Here is a 22,946-nt window from a genome sequence, read left to right as displayed (position 1 = left end):
GTTGACTGCAGGAATCTTGGGAAACTAAACCGTGGACAGTATTGTCTGCGCGTATGTCACTGTTTCGGTACAGAGCACTGACATATACACAGAAAGGAACGTTTCTGTGAATCTCGTGCAAGCTCTAATATGTGTTCCAGTCCCAGGAAGTTGTGAGAATACAAAATAGTATACACTGTGTGTCATAACTATAAAACCAACCTACAATTTTCAATTTTATGTATATTCTTGTTGAAATTTGAAGAAACGAAATATCCCATATTTGAGAGCATGTTAGCAATCTATGTTTCCTTAGAAACATTTGAATTATATTTATTCTAAAAAAATGAACTACAGAAAACTGATTTGTTACTGTTTCATAACTGTAGAATCAAGCATTCGAATGTTGTTTTCTATCAATATTTTGTCAGTATTGTCTTGTCTAGTCTGTTAGAAGTGTGATAATATTAATTTCGTTAATAGTGTCACGTAGAAGTTATTTAAGAGAACAAGAAAATGGCAAAATTTTAGCCCAGACCATTTTTATGGGGTTTTTCTCTCTTTACGGGGTTGAAGAACAACTTTTCCAACATTCTTAGAATTTCTAAATATTTGTTACTAAAATACGCGTTGTTTCAATTTTGAAACATTAAAATCGTACGATCCGTCCAGAAGTTATGATGATTTAAACATACGCATGCGGACAAACATTTCTGGCCACACATATTTTCGGTAAAGAATTTTTTTCTCGAAACTACGTAGGATTTCTGGGGTATGACTATTCACAAAAAATGATTGTAATTATCCCCCACAACCAAAAATAATTTTTCCAGAATGATTTGAAATATTTTTTTTCTAGGGTAACCAGACAGTTATGGCCAGACATTATATTTTCAGTAATGAATTTTTTTCTGCAAAGTGAGTAAGATTTTGGGAGTATGCCTATTCACAATAAATGATTGTAATTGACTCCTGCCAGCAAAAATAATTTTTTTAGAACGATTTGAAATTTTTTAATTTCTCCGAAAAATTTGTCCGCCTTCCTAAATTTTTTTCACGCAAGTGCGAAAAATTACGAAGGTATATGTATTCACCAAAAATGATTGTAATTGACCCCCGCAACCGAAAATAATTTTTCCAGAATGATCTGAAACTTTTCAATTTCCCCGAAAAATTTAGGCACCTACGCTCTGTCGATTTTTTTTTAAACTTCGTTTTCGATGTTTACTAAATTTGGTTGACGCTGTACGGAAATGTTGTCTAATACTTTTTTGTAGGTATCCATGAACTCTGCTTCCATGCTAAATTTTAATGAGATACGTTCACTATTCTAGGAGTTATGGTCATTTGAAAATTGGATCACTTTTATGGGGTTTTTCTCACTTTACGAGGTTAAGGAACAACTTTCTGAATATTCTTGGAATGTCTACATATTCTTCACTAAAATACGCGTAGTTTGAATTTTGAAAAATTAAAATCCTTCAATCCGTTCAGAAGTTATGACGTTTTAAAGATTCGCATGCTGGGGTACATTCCTGGCCAAACATTATATTTTCGGTAAGGAATTTTTTTCTCGAAAATGGTTCTGATTTCGACGGTATATCTATTGACCAAAAATGATTGTAATTGGCCCCTGCAATCGAAAATAATTTTTCCAGAATGATTTGAAATATTATTTTTTCAGGGTAATCAGACAGTTATGGTCAGACATTATATTTTCAGTAATGAATTTTTTTCTCGAAAGTGAGTAGGATTTCGGGGGTATGTCTATTCACCAAAAATAATTGTAATTGACCTCAGCAACCGAAAATAATTTTTCCAGAATGATCTGAAATTGTTTAATTTCGTCGAAAAATTTCTGCACAGACCCCCGGTCGATTTTCCCTAAAAATTCATTCCTGATTTTTAATAAACGCAACCATGGGTAATGTAATACTACAATTCATTAATAAAACACAAAATATATCAAATTCCTACGCCTCATTCGCCAACTTTTTACTATTGACGTCGCTGGTGGATGCATGCGACTATAACTTCTTTATTTGCGTGAAATATAATCCGCAACATTAAAAACTAGTCTATGTAAATACGCCGGTTATTCGGGCTGTTCCAAATAATCGGAACTCTACTGTATCAATACTTCGAGAAGATACGCAAAAATAAAAAGAACGTCGATATTTAGCTGTAAAACGACCACACGCTTCCCCCTTTAATTAATCGTGTGTCCGGCGCCCCGATCGTCCGTCCCATTTCGGTCGTTCTCGGTTCGTTCTGATCGTCGTCGGCCTGCCCGCGTTTAGCCGACTCTTGGACCCAACCGTGCCGCGCTCCAGCAAATTGACGATACGCTTCGCGCGCTCGTTCTGCACCGGCCGATTAACGCGTACGTGCTTGGATCTACCCATACGCGAACGGAAAGGTACAAACTCGTCGGTTCACTGGTGAACGCGACGCGACGCAAGCAACCAGCGATCAACCCGATCGTTTCGTTTGGCCGTTGCCTTCCCGACAAATACGAGCGAAATTACCGAGTGTTGCCCGCTGGGGGGGAAAGCGTACCGAAAACGGAATACGTTTCCCGTAGGCGAGGGTGTCGACGGAAGGCGTGTTTCTTTACCGGGTAAATCGTCGAGTGGCTGAACAAAGGCGACAGTGAGGGACGAGTGAAGTGAATCGGGACACGATCGTGACAAAGTAGAAAACGAATCAATCGTCGGATGATCGCGATGGACTTTTTGCTTCGAGTCGAAAGAAACGTTCGTTGAAACGTGCGATCGTTATGATCCCCCGCGTTTAAGCAGCTCCCGGGGCTTGATCAGACCAATTAATCCGATCGAACACACGGCTAAGTTTCTTGATGCGCAGCGACATCAAAAGCGATGACTAGTGATTACGCGGGCTCGCGCTGTTGTTTCGCATCATACGCCCGCAGGAAATATTTCGCGAGAGACGGAGAAAACAACCACCTGCCCTACATGGATCGGTACGTGTTCCTTTGCTTCTGTTCTTTCGGTCCGTGAGTTCGTATTTTTTTTACTACTACGTTTTCGATGAAATTATATCTTTCTTATCGAAATGCCAACGCTGGGACTTTTTGGACCCTCGCTGTTCGCCTCTGAACAATGATAAAAACTGCCAGATGCTTCAATTATTGAAAAATGCATACGAAAAAGAGATTAAACGTGAAAGAGTTAATTGTCCACGTAATATAACTTGTAAAAAATTTTCTATAAGGGAATGAATAAACACTTGTTCCCACTGCATTATACGTTTCTTTACGTATCTGTCGTTTCAATTTCTTTGGTACAAATAAATTATAATTGTCGGTAGTTTTAGTGTTAAGGTCTCATATATCTTGCTTTGTGTTTATTTTCTCAAAACATAGTTTAATCTTAAGATCAGTATAGCAAACAATATTTTATATAAAGTATTAGTTTTACTATTTACAATGCAAAGTGATGAATATGTCATGAGTGATAGTTTTAATAATAACTCGGTACACCCAAACGAATCGACAATTACAAAAAATGTACGTTTGGCATATAAAAAAATAAATATATACGTTTCAAGTGGAATAAATTTGCTTTATTTTGAAATCAGTTTCATTGATTCCTCTTGGCTATCGATCAACCCTCGTATATCGTACGCAGAATAAAAGTTTTTTCAGGCTGAAAATCTGGTCTACAACGTGATATTGGATGTTGACTCGGTGACAATCATTGTTTTTTATGTTTTGTACAAGTACCATTTTTCATCTCCAGTGCCAATTCGATCGAAAAACGAACAAATGTTCGTTCGCTGATAAATCGTGCGAAATCCATTTTCCGGGCTTCGATACTTTTCCAATTTCCAATTTCTGTTACTATTTAATTTCCCGGCTATTCTTTCGACTGCCAAACAAAATTTTTCCTCGATCGTAACTTTTAATCCATCGATGTCAAACGTTTTCGGTCTGTTTATCGAAGAGTGAAAAATCCTGTTAAAGGTGTCTGTAAAATTAAAAAGAAAAGAACACACGAACGTTCAAAGAGCGATTCAAAGAATTTTGATCCAATAACTTCGAGATGCGAAAATGATTCGCCCTTTCAAACATCCATCTATGGTTTCCAACGAGTTTCTAAAGGATCCCGAAGGAAAATATTTTCTTGTTTATTTTTCAAGTCGCAACTCATCGCGCCCCTGTTTGACGTGCAATAACACCACTGTGTTTACCGTAACAATTTCGTAATCAACAGTACGCGCAGCGTTGCAGCTGCAAAAATAAATTATTCGAGACGTAATTGTACAACAAACGTACCGACAACGAGATGTACGAAACGCACAAATATTTCAGAATAATAATAATGGTTGGTTCTTAGATCGCGGAGAACCTCGACAATTTTTCTCATTGATCAACTCTCTGTAAATACAATTTCATTTTGATCTACGAAAAGAACACTTTCAAACAGCACAATCTAATAAATACGTTATGAAGTATCAAAGTAATTTTTGTTTGTTCGAACAAGGATCAATCGCGATTTGTTTTTGAGTATATTTATTTCGTTAACAGAACCACAATAACTCGAATTATTCGGTTCACATTCACTAGTAAAATTAATAAAGATGAACGTTCACTGACTTCCATTTTCAAAGTAATATATATAATTCTTAAAGATCAGCCTTTAGAAAATAATATGTAAAGAACGCGAAAAGATACGACCTCAAAATATTTTACTAATCTTAACCAGAAAATCTAACAAACGGGGATTTGAACGGCTACTGAAATACTCGTTATAATTGACATTACAAATGACATGGTCTTGGAGCTTTGAAAATAGATCTTCGTTTACGTCTGTTAATAACTGAGACAGTTATTCAAACTTGCTAGTTGACAATATCATATCTGAATTTCCGTCGATTTATTTATATCGTACGCTCGAAAAAGACCTTCCCGCTCAATTGCAAGAGGTTAAAACGGGCGTACAATTTTTGGTTAAATGGCTTTTTACTGTCTGATCGTTAGACAGTTAAATTGTTTGACTTCGGATGCACAAGAAAGAATGGTTTGATACGATAGAAGAATAACACCACTTTCTATTTTTAAAAATCCAGTGGACCCCCTTCATTTAATTAAAATCATAAATGAAATCTTTCATTGGTATTTTTAGAAAAAAACATTTTATTCGGACCACGTGGTATAAATATATTTACTATATACAGGGTGTTCGGTCAACCCTGGGAAAAATTTTAATGGGGGACTCTAGAGGTCAAAATAAGACCAAAATTAAGAATACGAATTTGTTGATTGAGGCTTCGTTAAAAAGTTATTAACGTTTAAAGTTCCGTCTGTAGAACGACAATTTGCGAACAGCTGCGATGGTAGTACTCGAATTTTTTTCTCATAAATACGTACGATTTCGGGGGTGTGTCTATTCACCAAAAATGATCGCAATTGACCCCCGCAACTGAAAATAATTTTTCCAGAAAGATTTGAAATTTTTTAATTTCGTCGGAAAATTTGTCCACCTATTTGAATTTTTTTCTCGAAAGTGCGTGGAATTTCGAGGATATGTGTATTGACCAAAAATGATTATAATTGACCCCCGCAACTGAAAATAATTTCCCCAGAACGATTTGAAACACATGAAATTTAAGGAGAATCATTCATTCATGGTCAGACATTATATTTTCGGTAAGGAATTTTTTTCTCGAAAGTGCGTAAGATTTCGGGGGTATGTCTATTCACCAAAAATGATTGTAATTGATCCCCGCAACCAAAAATAATATTTTTAAAATGATTTGAAATTTTTTTATTTAATTTTTGAATAACTTTTTAACGAAGCCTCAATCAACAAATTGATATTCTTAATTTTCATCTTATTTTGGCTTCTAGAATCTCCCATTAAAATCTTTCCCAGAAGTGGCTGAACACCTTGTATAGACAGTAGAATCCAAACTCTTGTTACCCGAACACATACTAAAGCGGCTCGTACGTGACACAAATTTATTGCACAGACATTGCACTAAATCGCTACGTATTTAGTCCAGTACTGTGATCGATGGCGACATAGTCTAATGTCGTCGTGATGAAATCGAAACACGGGACAATTAAAGAACAGAAGAGGGTCGAAAGTGCAGTTACGTTAATAATCACGGATATTAAAAATATCCTGCTACTGATCGAACGTCTGTAAAAAGAATAGACGTAAATAAAACGCCGAATGAAAAATTCTAAAAACAATCCTCGCCTCCCATTTCGATCGTGTCTGCCTGCTTAGTATTTCGAGCAATTTGTCCTGGCGTAAATAAAAATTCTAAAAAAACGAGTTCCGTACCTATTCACAGTACCGCCGTCTGATGTTTTCAGACTCGGTGTACCGGTGCACCGCGGAAGAGAGAACAATGGATATGAGAAGAGCAGAGGCTAAGTAGCAGGCTGCAGGTAGAGGATCAGCGAGGGCGAAACAGGAAAAAAGAACCGACCGAAAGGAACCGACGCGGAGGGACAGAGAGCGGGAGAAGCAAATTAGGCGAAGACGAGGATAGGGTGAATCGCCTGCGGGGGGTAATTGAACAAAAGAAAAAAAAGTCAGACAGACGAAACGGCGGCTGACAAAAAGATGAAGGAGAACGGCTTATGGACGCTGGTTTGGACACTGTGTGTGATAATGGGTCTGAGCATGGCACAAACATCGCAGCCCTGCCCTTCTCACAATGATATCGCGCCTTGCTCCTGCTCCCTCAAGAAATCCGGCTTGGACATCGTGTGCGAGTTCACCGACGTGACTCACATCTCCCACGTTATGAGCAAGCTCAAGGAGAAACTGAACACGGTCATCTTTTACCTCAGACTGAGGCACAACAGTTTGCCGAAACTGCAACGTTACGTGTTCCTAGGCCTCGACATACGCCACCTCTCCATCCACAACAGCAGCCTCGCGGTGCTCGAGGAATCCTCCCTCAGTTCTATCGGTGAGTTTCAGCGTCATTAACCCCTTATTAACACGTTCACTTCTGCGTCAACCGAACAAATTAATTCCCAGGCTTAGATATTAAGAGGGGATTATCGAAGTTTCCTTTTTTATTTTTTTCGTAAAGAATTAAAAGTTCTATTGTGCTAGACTTTTAGGAACATAGGGAGAGAACCTTAAACTATACGAAAATACTTTTTTATTATCTTTTATTAAATACTAGTTAATCCTATCCGACGATGTAACCATAGTTGGTATACAGCATCATAGAGATTAAATTGCGACAAATGAAAAATTTTCTTAAAGCTTGGTGGTTTCCATTAATACTGAACCTATTTTAAGCAAAAAATTAGGAAAATTTAAGAAACTATAGCATTTTAATCCCTTGTCATGCAATGACGAGTCTGACTCGTTATTAATTTTTGATGTCAAGTTTCACTATCGTAAGGCTACTCACTCGTCATCAAGTCTCATGTATTAAAACCAACACATTTTTACATTTACATACGAAGTATTCATGAGACAAATCTATATTTTTTCGTGGGCATTCCTTGTACGAACAAATTTAAACAAAATTAAATAGTATAGGTTTGAAAAATTACATTAAATCGTACGTCAAGGGGTCAAAGAAAAAGCTCGAGGCGTTGGTTGACATATTCGTCGTTTATAAAAACAGACCAACGTTGCCTTTTAAAATTACGAATGCATATCGTCTGCCAAACCTTAACATTTCCGGTGCTCTGACCAAATTTCGAATAAAACATTGTTTCTTCATGTTTAAAATGTTGTGTTGAGCATAAATTGTGATTGCAGACAAAAAATTATCGTGAATCAAGGCTTTGAGAGCTAAAACAAGGATTCATCTTACAAGTCTTTATTTAATATGAATAATAGTACGATTGAATCAATAATCATTTGAAACATTTACATTAATACTTAGTTTCATATAATAACATTAATTATAAAAGTATGAAGGTATTAAACTGAAAAATTTATTAAAATATTTCTGTTTGGCATAGAAATTTGTTCTTCAAAATGCTATAGTTTCTTAAATTTTCCATACTTTTCTGTCCTTTTGGTATCTGCTGTAGAAAAATATATCCTGATTAAGAATTTTGGTTTGGTTTGAACAAACAGAACGACTGGGAATCGCAATTGCGTAGGAAGCTCTATACTAGCACTAACTTTGATTATTTCTCGTAAAAATTTGTAAATATTATTAAAATAGTATCAAATATACATGAAAAACGCCAATGCAAGTAGTTGTATGGTTTCTTTATAAAACAAATATTGAAGGAAACAAAAAAAAGACGCGTTTTACAGTAGAAGACTCCCTCAACACTAGAACCACCGAAGTGGTCAAAATTGTTCATTCATAATTTCTAATCAAAATTGTACAAAATTTACTCGGCTAGATTTTTGAAAATTTACCCTAGTTTTCTATGAGACGATGAATAAACATAAATTTGGACAAGACTCGATGTGCTACAGCAAGTATTGGTTTCAGTAGTTCCCAATTGTCTAAAAATTAAATGTTTGCATTGTGAAAATTTTACGAATTTTGCTTGGCAGTCAACTGGATTTTTATTCTAAACGACGATGATAAACATCTTATAACTATAGAAAATGTCAAACATTGAGGCTAATCTGTTCAGTATACGTTCGATTGCTAATTTGTATGCTTAGGAAATATTATTCAAAATACTATCATTAATATTTATATGTGATATATTATAGAAAGAAATCTAATGATCGTCTGCTGGTTTGTCTACGTCTATTGCATCGTTCTAACATTTATAACCAGATTTGGTCCTGAAAGTTGACGAATTTTATCCGTCTCTGCTTCGACAATTACCTTTACCTCGCGTTAACAGTAATTATTGCTAAAATTACAAACACCAAAAGGACTTCGTCTCTATTTCTGATGAGATAGTGTAATTAATACGCCATAAAAGGAAGCAAAAGTTGAACCGAATCAATTTTAATTTAATTGCACTTTTGATGTCACTGAAGTCTTCGAAGACCGTCTGCTTATTTAAAGTTTCTCGGTTTATTTTAATCGAGTCGAATAATTTCACGGAAACCATATTCTTCTGCAGGGACTGGCTTGACGCAACTCGACCTCTCGCAGAATGCTTTGCTCTCGGTGCCGTCGGTCGCGTTACAAAACCTTCAACATCTGCTTATTTTGAACTTGAACCGCAATAAGATCAGTGCCATCCATGCAAAGGCTTTCGAAGGACTCGACACTCTTGAAATCCTTTCCGTGTACGATAACAAGATTTCTACCATTGAGGAGGACGCCTTTAATGGACTGCACAAGTAAGTTCTCACGTATCTTCCCGTTGCATCCGCCTGGTAATTGTTTGACAATAACGAGAACTAGGTTTCGCCTCTTTCGCGCTTCTTGCAAAGCAAACCGTAAACATAGAAATTAAATTACGCGGTGATAAAATTATCACCGACATAAATATTGCAACCACGTGGAAAGTAGTCCAATGTGTTCATTTTGAAGGATGAGTTACTTACTTACTTCGAGAAACTAATATCTGCGTTGCAATTTGAATTACAATGTGTTTAGAAATGTTCGTAACAAGAATTCTGAAGGTTCCTAAAAAGTGTTAATTGTATGTGATATTCTAGAATATTGTTCGTGTTTTAAGTTGAAAAGAACACACGAACAATATAACTTAAAACATGAACGATATTCTAGAATATCACACACAATTAACACTTTTTAGAACCCTTCAGAATTCTTGTTACGAACATTCCTAAACACATTGTAATTCAAATGGCGATCAAATAATAATATATTTGAAAAGAAATTGGAAAACTTGTAACTCTAATGGACTTGTACATCGTAACAATAGTTACAATTAAATCTGAATTTCTCCCCGTCAACTGTACCAAACAGACGAACACGTTGCGTTGTAATAAACGAATGAAAGATCACCGCACGATATTAAAAATATCAGAAGCTTTTTGCAAGCATAAAAAGTTCGCGATGCCTTGATCTGCATTTAAAGCGTGCACTAGTCGCCATCACATGCAATGCATGAAACGATAGATTAGCGCGGGCTGCACGTGAATATTAAAATGTAACTTACAGTAGAAAACTAAAGAGACTGAACCTGGGAGCAAACGAGTTGTTGAAAGTACCAACGAAAGCGTTGCTCACCCTGGACATGCTGAAGAAATTGGAGATGCAAGAGAACCGAATCACCGCCATTCAAGAGGGCGATTTTGAAGGTATTATCTCCATGTTAAACTAAAATTTTATATAACATTGCTAAATAAACAATCTCGTTGATCTGCACTTTCATTTAACGTTCTCGTTCCTTTAATAAAAATATTCAAATTCAACGATGATAACTTCAAAGTTCAGTTTAATTTGCATACCTATTTAAACGCCAGCGATCAATAACGCGTTAAGATCTTACTGAATTCCGAGACGTAGTGGGAAATAAGGAGCGTTTATAGCAAACGAGCAGAATTTTGCTGGAGGGAATCGATTCGCTCCGTTGGTCTAAACGCAGCTTTTAACTTCCCGTCGAGGAAATCGAAATCGAACGAGCTCGTCGAATCGATCGTATAAATGATTCGCCTTTCCAGGATTGAAAGCCCTGGATTCGTTGGTACTGGCTCACAATCAGCTGCGCGAAGTCCCGGCTCGTGTGTTCTCCCACTTGACGCTATTAAACTCTTTGGAGCTAGACGGAAATCAGATTACCCACGTGGATCCGGATGCGTTCATCGGTCTCGAGGGTAAGTGTAATTACGATTTGATACGATTCCTTTGAACCATCCGACTGCCTGCTTCCAGTTTTCTAGTGTTTTCGTTGCCCGTAATACGGATTCCATGTGTGCACCTGCGACGACGTTAAAATATAATTCGCTATTAGGGTCGTAGAAATTATTACAGCGTCCCGGAATATTGCATATTTTATACAGGGTTGTTAGGCCACCCCTGGGAAAAATTTTAATGGGAGATTCTAGAGGCAAAAATAGAACGAAAATTAAGAATATCAATTTGTTGATTGAGGCTTCGTTAAAATGTTATTAAAAAATTAATATAAAAAATTTCAAATCATTCTGAAAAAATTATTTTTGGTTGCGGGGGTTAATTACAATTATTTTTGGTGGGCACACATACCCTAGAATTCCTACCCTGTTTCGAGAAAAAAATTCGATACCGAAAATATAATGTCTGATCATGAATGAATGATTCCCCTGAAATTTCATGTGTTTCAAATCGTTCTGAAAAAATTATTTTCGGTTGCAGGGGTCAATTACAATCATTTTTGGTGAATAGATATACCCCTAAAATCCTACGCACTTTCGAGAAAAAAATTCAGGAAAGTGCATTTCTTCGGCAAAATTAAAAAATTTCAAATCGCTCTAAAAAAATTATTTTTAGCTGCAGGGGTCGATTACAATCATTTTTTGTGAATATACATACCCACGAAATTCGACGTACTTTCGAAAATTCCTAAACGAAAATATAATGTATGGCCAGGAATGTACCCCGGAAATGCAAATCATTAAAACATAACTTCTAAACGGTGAAGGATTTTAATGTTTCAAAAAGCAAACGACGCGTATTTTAATGGAGAATATGTAGAAATTCTAAAAATATTGAAAAAGTTGTTCGTTGACCCCGTGAAGTTAGAAAAACCCCATAAAAATGGTCCAATATTCAAACTGTCATAACTCCTACAATAGTGAACGTATCTCATTGAAATTTAGCATGGAAGTAGAACTCATCGATGCCCACAAAAAAGTATTAGGCAACTTTTCCGTACAGTGCCAAACAAATTAGTTACACATGAAAAACGAATTTTTAAGAAAATCGACAGGCCTAAATTTTTCGGCAAAAAAAAATTTCAAATCGTTCTGAAAAAATTATTTTTGATTGCGGGGGTCAATTACAATCAATTTTGGTCATTAGACATACCCTCGAAATCCTACACACTTTCGAGAAAAAAATTCAGTACGGATGGAACTTTAAACGTTAATAACTTTTTAACGAAGCCTCCATCAACAAATTAGTATTCTTGATTTTCGTCTTAATTTGGCCTTTAGAATCCCCCATTAAAATTGTTTCCAGGGGTGACCGAACACCCTGTATACGGTTACTCTCATATTCGTACACTATATTGGTGATTCACTATAAATGAGAAAAAAATTTGTTTCGTATGAATTGAGTTATTTTTTAAACTACTATAAGTTCAGCTTTTTATAAAATCATAAATTAACGATCATGTCACATTGAAGTTAATTTGTACACTGTTTATATTGGTCTTTTCAATCAGTTTTGCAATATTAAAAAAAGTACTTCGTAAATAGAAATAACACAAATGTAATAAACAACACTTGGTAAAGATAAATGGAAAGAGTTTACAAGAAACAAATTTTGTTTTTATTTATAATGAATTACCATTATAACGTACGAATACGAGTGAGAGTTTAAGTGTGAGCAATATAAACAATTAAGCTTGCGTTTTACCCAGTCGATTGGCAAATAATCGACGTTTCACGACATATTTTCGTACCGTTCATTGATTATTTGAACGCCGCTCGGTATAAAACGTATCGTCTCTACGTTGGTGCATATTTTATTTGAATTCCCATTACAGAGAATCTGCAATATTTGCGGCTGGCCGATAATAATTTACATTCGGTGCCGAGCGATGCATTGCGCCGTCTACATCGATTACGCCACCTCGATTTGAGAGCCAATAACATTTCCGTACTCCCGGAGGACGCCTTCACCGGATATGGAGATACTATCACATTTCTGAACCTCCAGAAGAACTTGTAATTTCCTTCATTTCATTACCCATATCGCGAACGGTTCTCCGCGCATTTTATCGATGATTATACCATCTCGTTCTCTCTACAGGATAAAGGTATTGCCGCCGTTGGTATTTGAAAATCTCAACTCCCTGGAAACTTTGCATCTGCAGAACAATAAACTGGAACAGATACCGGAAGAAGTGACCGAGAATATCGTCGACACCCTTCGTCACATCGATATCACGGGTAAATATATCAAACAATTCTTTTCTCGTCTTCTAGCTCTATCGATTATTCAATTCTAACCAGATACAACGATGATATTAAATTAAGAATTTGATATGTTTAAAATAAAGGTAGGTAGGAAAAGTCTCCAAGTGCAAAGAGTTAAATGTCTTAAATGAAAGAATTCCATTTCAAAGAAATTCTTTCTGGTCCTCTAGCTCTATCAATTGTTCGTTTCTAACCAGAGGCATCGATGATATTAAATTAAGAATTTGATATGTTTCAAACGAAGAAGGCTGACTATAAACATCTGATCCAATATAATTCGTACAGAAGGTGCAGATATGAATAGATATCCATGATATTAACCCTTTGCACTCGACTGTCCCCTCAGAAAGGACATCCAGCAAAGAATTTGAACTCTCTAAGGGAACACAACGATATTATTTGTTTAAAGTGATTATATAGGGCAAAATACATAAGCGGAATGTTATCAAAAAAAAAAGATATGTTTGCTTGGAGCATTTACTATCTACTTCGTAAAAAAGTTTGTTTGATTTCGTTTCAAAGAAATTTCTTCTGGTCTTCTAGCTCTATCAATTTTTCGTTTCTAACCAGATGCAACGATAATATTAAATGAAGAATTTGATATGTTCTAAACGAAGACGGCTGACTATAAACATCTGATCCAATATAATTCGTACAGAAGGTGCAGATATGAATAGATATCCATGATATTAAATGTCTTAAATGATACACGACAGCAACACGGTTTCAAGATTGATAGATGTGATCAATGTGACCCCAATTAATTTTAATCTGCTTTGTACGAGGCAATTCGTTACGGAAGAAGTTAAAATGCTACCAGAAAAACATACTCGTACAGTCGTTAAACTTCGATGGTCATTAGAGCCAATTGATTTAACATGCTCCCGCCGCGAGCCTCTTCAAACACAGCCCCCATGGGCGAAGGATTCGGATACGCCCCAATCAGCGCACCCACGCACCGCACTTGACTACGGACTATCAATACGACGGTATCTGTTGCGAACTCGCAAGCCCAAAAGCCTTTTCTATGCCTCCGGCGGTGCACAACTTTCTCGATTTCGGGCCAAATAAAATAAAATAATATTTTCTGCCACATTTCAGATTAGAATAGGAATAAAATGTCGAGGATCTTCGATTGTTTACGTTCGCATGCGTGGTAATTTGTACGTGTTTTGAAAAACGGATAGGTTTTATACCGAATTAATCACTTTCGTTCAAAGCCAATTGATAATTCGCGTGTAAAGCACTTACCTGGATCGTTGTCCTTGCCAATGGATTCGTCTTTGGACCAAGTGAACGCCATTGCCGTCGAACGACAGAAGCACTAAATCAGGAATGATTCCACGATTAGAAATTGTTGGAAAAATGTCAAGAGTTAATTAATTGTATGTTGAAACGGATGCAGAAATTCATCGATGTCAAAGGAGGACATATTTCTTATTAAAAAATCAACGTACCATATTTTTCTATCAAACTGCTTCGATGATGAGTCCACATCGACGTCGCGTGTTGACCGCACTAATTTTAACACTAGATTTACGGAAGCCATGTTTAAAATTGCAGAACGCGTAAATATTATTTTTTAACAACTTATGTTGAATTTGTTTGATGCAATGGCATGAATACATATTCTAATTAAAAGAAAAATCGTATTTTAAGGTAATCGTCAACATGAAAGGTATCAATAAATATACGTGCGATCAATGCCCGTAAATCTAATGTTAATAAAACACTCTCGGGGCTCTAAGGCCCACGATTGACCTTCGCGAGCGCGTTCAGTCGCGACTATTGCCAAATTTAATATTTGATAACCGTTTTAAATATCGATGGCTAATGTTCTGCAATTTAAATGGAGCGTAGCTATACTCACGACGATCGTAGATAGACTGCGTCGAACAAAGTCCTTTCCAAGAGTTTCTGTAGCATGGTAACAGCTACCTGAGTCTCGACGACGCTATTGGGCCTTCAGCGAAGCTACGACGCCCTTGATTCCTTGGAAATTAGCCGGTCGTTGTCCTCGCCAATTCTTGCCCCGGCGATTAAGTATGTTTACGTTTTCGAATCTACCGTGGCACATCGATGAGCCGTGTTATCCGAAAAAAGGCACCTCGGATTTCCTGGAAAGCCTGCCTTCACCTTGGGGCAAAATAAAATCGATAATTTGTCGAGTGAGAAACTTTTAAGTGACAACCAGAGTTATGGTCAGTAAAAGTCCGTAAAAATTGTTGGAAATGGAAATCTTTTATAGGGAAAAAGAAGAATATAATACGGTCATTTCTGAGCAATATTTATGAGAGGTCATTCGATAAGGAAAAGAAGAAACAGACTCTGAAATTGTCTTTCTTGGAGAACAAATATACATATGTGAATTTTTTATAATTAAGGTCATTAAAGAAAGAAAGGATTGTTATTAATTTTCTATCTTGATCCTCAATCATTATTATTAAAGCTTCAAGTTTTGAGAGTTCGAGCTTCGACTTTTAAAGCTAGCGTAGATGATTGAAGCTCTCAGGGTGGTCTAAAATCATAAAATTGGTAAAATTAGTATATTTATTGTTATGGTACGAAAATAAATAATTTACATTGAAAATTGACAAAATGGTGAATGCTGGAAGTGGAAATTTTTAATAAAAGAACCTAATGAAAAATACTCAAAATTCATAAATATTAGTAAAAATTTATAAATTATACAGAGTGGTCCACATAACTTGTGCAGCTCGATAACTTTCAAAATATGCGTTGCGCGAAAAAATTTTGTATACAAAAGTTGCATAGTTTAAAGGGGTACATTATGTAGTGCATTTATATTTTATAGGTGGAAGCGTTTCGGAGATTTAAAGGTCAACTTTGTTTTTTTAAATAGAATATTATATTTTTTGTATGAAAATATGGAAGAATATCAAATTCTGAGTAAACAAATTTCACTTTATTTCATGACAATTTTCTTCACGTAATATCAAATTGGAAACTCAACCTTATCACAGATTTCTGTAGAACAGTGAAAATAATCAAGGAATAAAGTGAAATTACTCGTTAGCTATTAGGTTTAGCTATTAGGCTCATAAAGGTCAATACTTTTTACTCAGAATTCGATATTCTTCCATATTTTCATACAAAAAATATAGTATTCCATTCAAAAAAGACAAAGTTGACCTTCAAATCTCCAAAACGCCTCCACCAATAAAAAAAATAAATACACTACATAATGTACCCCTTAAAGGGGTACCATGCAACTTTTGTATACAAAATTTTGTCGTGCATATTTTGGAAGCTATAGAATTGCACAAGTTACGTGGACCCACCCTGTACAACATTAAAACAACTTTATTGCAATTATCTCTTTTAATGTAGTCTGAATTGAATGCATCCGATGATACACATTCATCATGTACTATTATATTATTAAATAATTTAACGTAATAAATAGCCTATTTTTAAGAATATCTTTCCAGAGTTAATAAGCTATGATCTTTACACTTGTAATCTTCCGCGTTTCACTGGTCTCTAAGGGGACCCCCCAGGTTGAAAGGGCTCATTTTAAAAATCATTACTGAAAGACTAGCATCAGACGGTTCATTTACGCTTTTATTTCTCAGATAATCCCCTGAAATGCAACTGCGAACTGCGATGGTATTCCGTCTGGCTGGCAAAGCTGCGCGACAGGGACGACGAGAGGATGTCGAGGAAGCGTACCGTGTGCACGATGGCTGGCGAACACCGTGAATACGCCCTGCAGAACATACCTTTGGAAAGAATGGGCTGTGTCGGTAAGAACGCGGGTCGAACATCCTCGTCGGCTAGCAATGGACGCGTCTACGTGGACACGATGCTCCAGTTGTTGACCGTAGCCGTCGCCGTCGCCGTACTCTAACTGCAGTCAACCATCCAACGCTCGACTATCGCCTCGGTTACCAAACGCGAAAGCTACCATCCTGTTTCGTAAATTAAACAAAATTTGCATCGTTCTACCGTCGATGGGAGAAATCGTGCCACGGTCGCGGAGACGCGGCACGATTCGAACCAACGAGCATCCGTATTCCGTGGAATTGTTCCGACGATCCTGACGGATGCGCGATCGAGAACGTAAAACCGAACTATCGAGAGCCGGGTCGATCGTTGATTCGTAATCCAAGGTTATATTTTGACGAGATCCTGTAACTTCCATCGGTATTCGTCTATTTTTTTCACTGAGAACATTTATACATCGTCGAGTAGGGTTTAAATGTTCAAATCCAATGGAAGAATCGAGATTTTATAAAATACATATAGAAACGTAAGTATATCACGAGAAAAGGAAACATTGTAATCTCCATTGGGTACGTAAAGTCTTTAGTTTGTTGATTTAACGACATAAATAAGAAAAATAATGTAAACGATCGACGAGCTTCTCGATAAATCGATCGCAACATCGGTTAACGGTAGATCGTTAGACTCGATCTAAGAGATCTATTCGACTGGGAGATGATCCGATCGTCACGAGCGATCCATTGGATCGAAAATCGCGGTACATCTGAAACGTGGAAAGAAAGAATCTCGATCGTGACGTACGATAACAGGGTGAAGAGGAGGCTCCTCGATCGAAATGTTCCAGCGAGCCTTTTTCACCGAACGTTACATATCAAGATCATTGCCAAGTGTTTCCTGGGCGCCTGTCAAACTCGCGACAACCGTAGCATACTCGATAGAGAATTCGAATGTCCGTAGTTTAGCTATCATTCTATGATCCACGGGCATTTGTCTCATACATATCAACGCGTTCCTGAAACGTCGGGACGAGTCATAGGTGCGTCACAATCTAACAAAAATAGACGAATAGTTGCTTTTTTTTATTTTCGCTGTTGCTGAAAGTCGCTAAACAGTCGGGTCTTTGCTACGTAAAACAATATACTCCAAAATAACCGCCAACTTCGTTTCCATATGATTTTGTTCTTTTACTTATCGCAAACTTCAGTTCAAGCGATTCAGCTTATCGTTTACATGTTAAAAATCGAATACTAATGCCACGAGTACTGGTAATTAATTAATTTTACGGTCCGACGAACGAAAGAGGAGTCATCTCGATCTCCGTTGGAGATATCTTGGGATCGTTTAGACGTTTAACTCGATTCACAAAGGACCGCGACCCGGTCGAAATGAAATAACGACTGCTGATGGAACGTAATACACTCAACAGGAAACCGACACTTGTCGATTCCGGTAGAGCACGAACGTGATCATTCAAACGGCTCGTTGGTACTGTTTCGTGGCTCTGACGCTGACCCTAGACACTCGACGCTCACGCGCGTGATAAAATTACGGAAGTCTTTCAGCAACGGCCGCGATGAGACGATGTACGTCGCAGTAACGCTTTCGCAGCCACGGACGTTTTATTTCAAAGACACTTCGGGGATTCCCCCCTAACCCTCCCCCTCCCTCCTCTTTCAAGCGGTGCACAGATTGTGACGTATGTACGCGCGCGCCTGTTTGTGTTTCCCAAGTTGCGAAACGTGTTCGAAGTAAACGTTTAGGAACGCACGGGTCGTCGAGGAACCACAATATTTTTCGATGAATGTGAGAAATTAAATAAATAGGTTACGCGAAACGTGGAAAGTATAAAGGACAAATCCCGATGCACGAGTTACACAGTCGCAATATAGAAGTATACATATCGTAGGGAAGAGTCGAACGCTCCGTTGCTAAATGTTTGGCGAAAGAAACCAAAAGTATCGTCGAACACTTTTCGCGAAACGCGCAGTGAGCAAGCAGATTCGTACTGCTTCGAACACCGACTTCGGACGGTTAACCCCTTGACGCACGATTTAATATAATTTTTCAAACGTATACTGTTTAATTTTGTTTAAATTTGTTCGCACAATGGCCACGAGGAAGAATTTGTTTTACGAATACCTCGTGAATGGAAAAATTGATTTTAATTAGTAAGACTTGATAACGAGTGAGTAGACTCATGATTGTGAAACTTGACATCAAGAACTTGTAACGAGTCAGACTCATCATTGTATGGCAAGTGGTTAAGATGATACAGTTCCTTAAATTTTCCTAATTTTTTGCTTAAAATAGGTTCAGTACCAATGGGAACCACCCAGCTTCAAGAAAATCTTTCGTTTGTCGCGATTTCTATTTGTTGATCTCTATGATGAACGCTGTACACCAACAATGGTTGTATCGTCGGATAGAATTAACTACCATTTAATAAAAGATAATAAAAAAAGTACTAAAAAAATATTTTCGTATAGTTCAAGGGTCTCTCTTCGTGCCCCTAAAATTCTAGTACGATAGAACTTTAAATTTACTAAAAAAATAAAAAAGTAAACTTTAAGAATCCCCTCTTAATATCTAAGCTTGGGAATTAATTTGTTCTATTGATACAGCAGCGAACGTGTTAATAAGGGGTTAATGACGCTAAAATTCACTAATAGAACTGACAGGGGATGAGCAATAGAGTTTTCCATTATCCCCTTAACGTACGATTTAATGTAATTTTTCAAACGTATACTGTTTAATTTTGTTTAAATTTGTTCGCACAATGGCCACGAGGAAGAATTTGTTTTACGAATACCTCGTGAATGGAAAAATTGATTTTAATTAGTAAGACTTGATAACGAGTGAGTAGACTCATGATTGTGAAACTTGACATCAAGAACTTGTAACGAGTCAGACTCATCATTGTATGGCAAGTGGTTAAGATGATACAGTTCCTTAAATTTTCCTAATTTTTTGCTTAAAATAGGTTCAGTACCAATGGGAACCACCCAGCTTCAAGAAAATCTTTCGTTTGTCGCGATTTCTATTTGTTGATCTCTATGATGAACGCTGTACACCAACAATGGTTGTATCGTCGGATAGAATTAACTACCATTTAATAAAAGATAATAAAAAAAGTACTAAAAAAATATTTTCGTATAGTTCAAGGGTCTCTCTTCGTGTCCCTAAAATTCTAGTACGATAGAACTTTAAATTTACTAAAAAAATAAAAAAGTAAACTTTAAGAATCCCCTCTTAATATCTAAGCTTGGGAATTAATTTGTTCTATTGATACAGCAGCGAACGTGTTAATAAGGGGTTAATGACGCTAAAATTCACTAATAGAACTGACAGGGGATGAGCAATAGAGTTTTCCATTATCCCCTTAACGTACGATTTAATGTAATTTTTCAAACGTATACTATTTAATTTTGATTGAATTTGTTCATACAATGGCCACGAAAAAGAATTCGTTTTACGAATACCTTGTTAATGTAAAAATTGATTTTAATTATTAAGACTTGATAACGAGTGAGTAGACTCACGATTGTGAAACTTGACATCAAAAACTCGAGTCAGACTCGTCATTGTACGGCAGGGTTTGATATACTTTTTTTCTTTTTGTTAACTCCATAACGATCATGCCCGAGTTTGACTGCTTTGAAAAACAATATTTGTTTAATCTAACGTTCTAAAGGATGACAATATTTGTTTTCCTTCAAATTATACGTTAGATACAACAAAAATCGCATTTTCATATAGCTTAGAAACAAATCTAATAAAGAAAACTGATCTTTCTTGATTAACTCGAACAATTTGAGCGTTAAGGGGTTAAATGGACTTTATGGAATCAATTTTCAATTTTTAAAAAATTAATAAATTCTGATTTATTCTAAGGAAGTACCAACCGTTCGAAGACAGCGATCGATGTTGTGCGAATACGTTTATGACTTATTGTGCGTAGCGCGTGAAACTATTATCAAAGACGCGTTCGCGTTACGTAGCGCCGTAAATGCATTAACGTGGAAAGTAAATTGTGTTTTACGACTCGATGGATAGTACGATAGAGTTAAGGCATTAATATTACGATTAATACTGCATATCGGAATTAGGCTAATGACGGTACGTCGCGACGCGATCCGCAATTCCGATGAAAATCGAAGGAGAGTAGACTTTTACCGAACGTACCCGTAAAACTTAACGCGTAGATATATAGGACCGTATTTGCTATTGTACGCGTTGTTCTGTACGTAATAGACATCTCTGCGTAGCTTAGACACGATGGACTTAGAAGGTTTCGAAAGCATTACACGAACGCCGATATGTACGAACGATTACGTTACAATACGAATGCTCGACGATCGTCGACGGAATTTTCAAAGACAAAAATTCTTGAACGTCGTCGCGTTCGAGAAAATGGAAAAACACGATGAAAGTAATATCTCTCCTTCGGTCGAGGGACGAAGGTCCGTGTCGATATCACACAACATACACATATCATTTATACGCCCAAGTTTTACCTGTAAGATAACGGTTAATTATTTCGATTTAAGGCTTCACTGATAAACAAATCTCTAAGGATCGTATACATATCGTGAACGTATGAGATTTAAGAGAATTTATTTGTTAATATATATATAATATATGTACGTTACATATAATATATACACATTATTACGATCGTCAAAGATATATTATATACCTATATATTATATATATATACATATACGCATTGGATGTTTTTTCTAAGAAGTTTCGTCGGTAAGAAAATGCAAAGTCGTCGTTTGCGCGACGTCGTTGAGATAAATTCGAATCATCGTGTTTCTCGCGATTTCTTTCGATTATTATTCGAATATGTTTATTTGATTTTCGTTCCCACTTTGATCCTGTAACCCGAACGACAAAGCGACACTCGATTTAAACGGTACGCCGAGCGCGATTCTCTGCAGGCCCTACATTTAGCTTAGGATCCGCGGCAGGCATATCGGAAATAATTTCTCTCGGAGTGCAGTTTCCGTAAAGCAAACGTAAAGCTCGAACGACAGCGTGCAAACGATCGTGAGTTGGAAAAAAAAAAAGACAACAGTAGATAACAAGAGTAAAGAATAGTAAAGTTAGCATAGACGCACTTATCCGGGTGAGTCAGGAGTCCCGAGTCCCAAGATTATACAGGATGTTCGGCCACCCTTGGAAAAAATTTTAACAGGAGATTCTAGGGCCCAAAATAAGACGAAAATGAAGAATACCAATTTGTCGATCGAGGCTTCGTTTAAAAGTTATTAACGTTCAAAGTGCCGCCTGTTGAACGGCGATCCGCGAACAGCTGCGCGCTTTAAACTTCAAACGTCAATAACTTTCTAACGAAGCCTCCATCGACAAATTTGTACTCTTGATTTCCGTCTTATTTTGCCCTGTAGAATCTACCATTAAAATTTTTCCCATGGGTGACGCCCCCGTATAGATCGAGATGAAAAGCAAACAGAACCGTACAGAGAAATTCTATTCTCTGCAACGTTCATCCAGCAATATCAATGTACTCGTTCCTCCCAAACAACAGTGAAAAACAGATTGTAAAACGTGCGATTATAAATTTTCTACGCGAAACAGTTTCCGTTACGACGTCGACAGTTTCGAGCGTTTGCGTGATAATTAGGTACCAGCTGAGGAAATGTGTTCACCTTAAAACCAGCGCTTTTTACCGCTCCTGACTCATGTAGTGGAACATATCCTTTAGGTGATCGTAGAACGATGAAAACGGGACAGTCGATTGCGTATTACGCAGACACCCGCAGAACCATGTCGAGACATATCTCTGATGGCCGTAGTTGTAGTCTCGCCGGCTGCGTTGTTATTATTACTAATTATTATAAGCGGTATTTTTGTACAGTGTCTTACAGTGGTCGGGGGTCGTTGCAGGCGCAGCCGACGAGCCGTTCACGGCATAGCCATATACATATATATACATATATACATATTATATTTATTTCGATTTATAGCGCGTAATACTCTGAGAACATATCTTCGGCGCGCTCGTCGCACAGATGTACGCGAGTCACGCATGCGAAACGTAATAAACGTGTGTGTCAGATTAAGAGTAATTAGGGGCAAAACAAGCGAAGATATATTGGACCTGTTGCGCGAAACAACCGGGAGCTTTACTCTGTGTCTCTCTCTCTCTGCCTCTCTGTTTCTATTGAACTTCGATGG

At 37.0% G+C, this 22,946-nt stretch overlaps 1 protein-coding gene across 4 annotated transcripts in view; it reads left to right on the top strand.

Moving 5' to 3' along the window:
- Positions 1 to 21,180, top strand: part of LOC122401775 (slit homolog 2 protein-like) — a 285,181-nt gene extending 264,001 nt beyond the window's left edge. For 3 of the 4 annotated variants that reach the window (XM_043404126.1, XM_043404127.1, XM_043404125.1), the window contains 7 exons: positions 6,326 to 6,930; positions 9,029 to 9,251; positions 10,039 to 10,178; positions 10,542 to 10,694; positions 12,566 to 12,746; positions 12,832 to 12,971; positions 16,595 to 21,180. In XM_043404126.1, the coding sequence (XP_043260061.1) occupies positions 6,579 to 6,930; positions 9,029 to 9,251; positions 10,039 to 10,178; positions 10,542 to 10,694; positions 12,566 to 12,746; positions 12,832 to 12,971; positions 16,595 to 16,869 (1,464 nt within the window). In that variant the 5' untranslated portion in view covers positions 6,326 to 6,578 and the 3' untranslated portion in view covers positions 16,870 to 21,180. Of the gene's footprint in view, positions 1 to 2,431; positions 2,963 to 6,325; positions 6,931 to 9,028; positions 9,252 to 10,038; positions 10,179 to 10,541; positions 10,695 to 12,565; positions 12,747 to 12,831; positions 12,972 to 16,594 lie in introns of those variants that run through there. The other variant, XM_043404128.1, reaches the window with a different exon arrangement.
- The last annotated feature ends 1,766 nt before the right edge of the window (positions 21,181 to 22,946 follow it).

The sequence above is a fragment of the Colletes gigas genome, unplaced genomic scaffold, assembly GCF_013123115.1.
Source record: "Colletes gigas isolate AHSC1104 unplaced genomic scaffold, ASM1312311v1 Colletes_gigas_Sc00028, whole genome shotgun sequence".
Taxonomy (NCBI): domain Eukaryota; kingdom Metazoa; phylum Arthropoda; class Insecta; order Hymenoptera; family Colletidae; genus Colletes; species Colletes gigas.
This window is presented reverse-complemented; position numbering and strand designations above follow the sequence as displayed.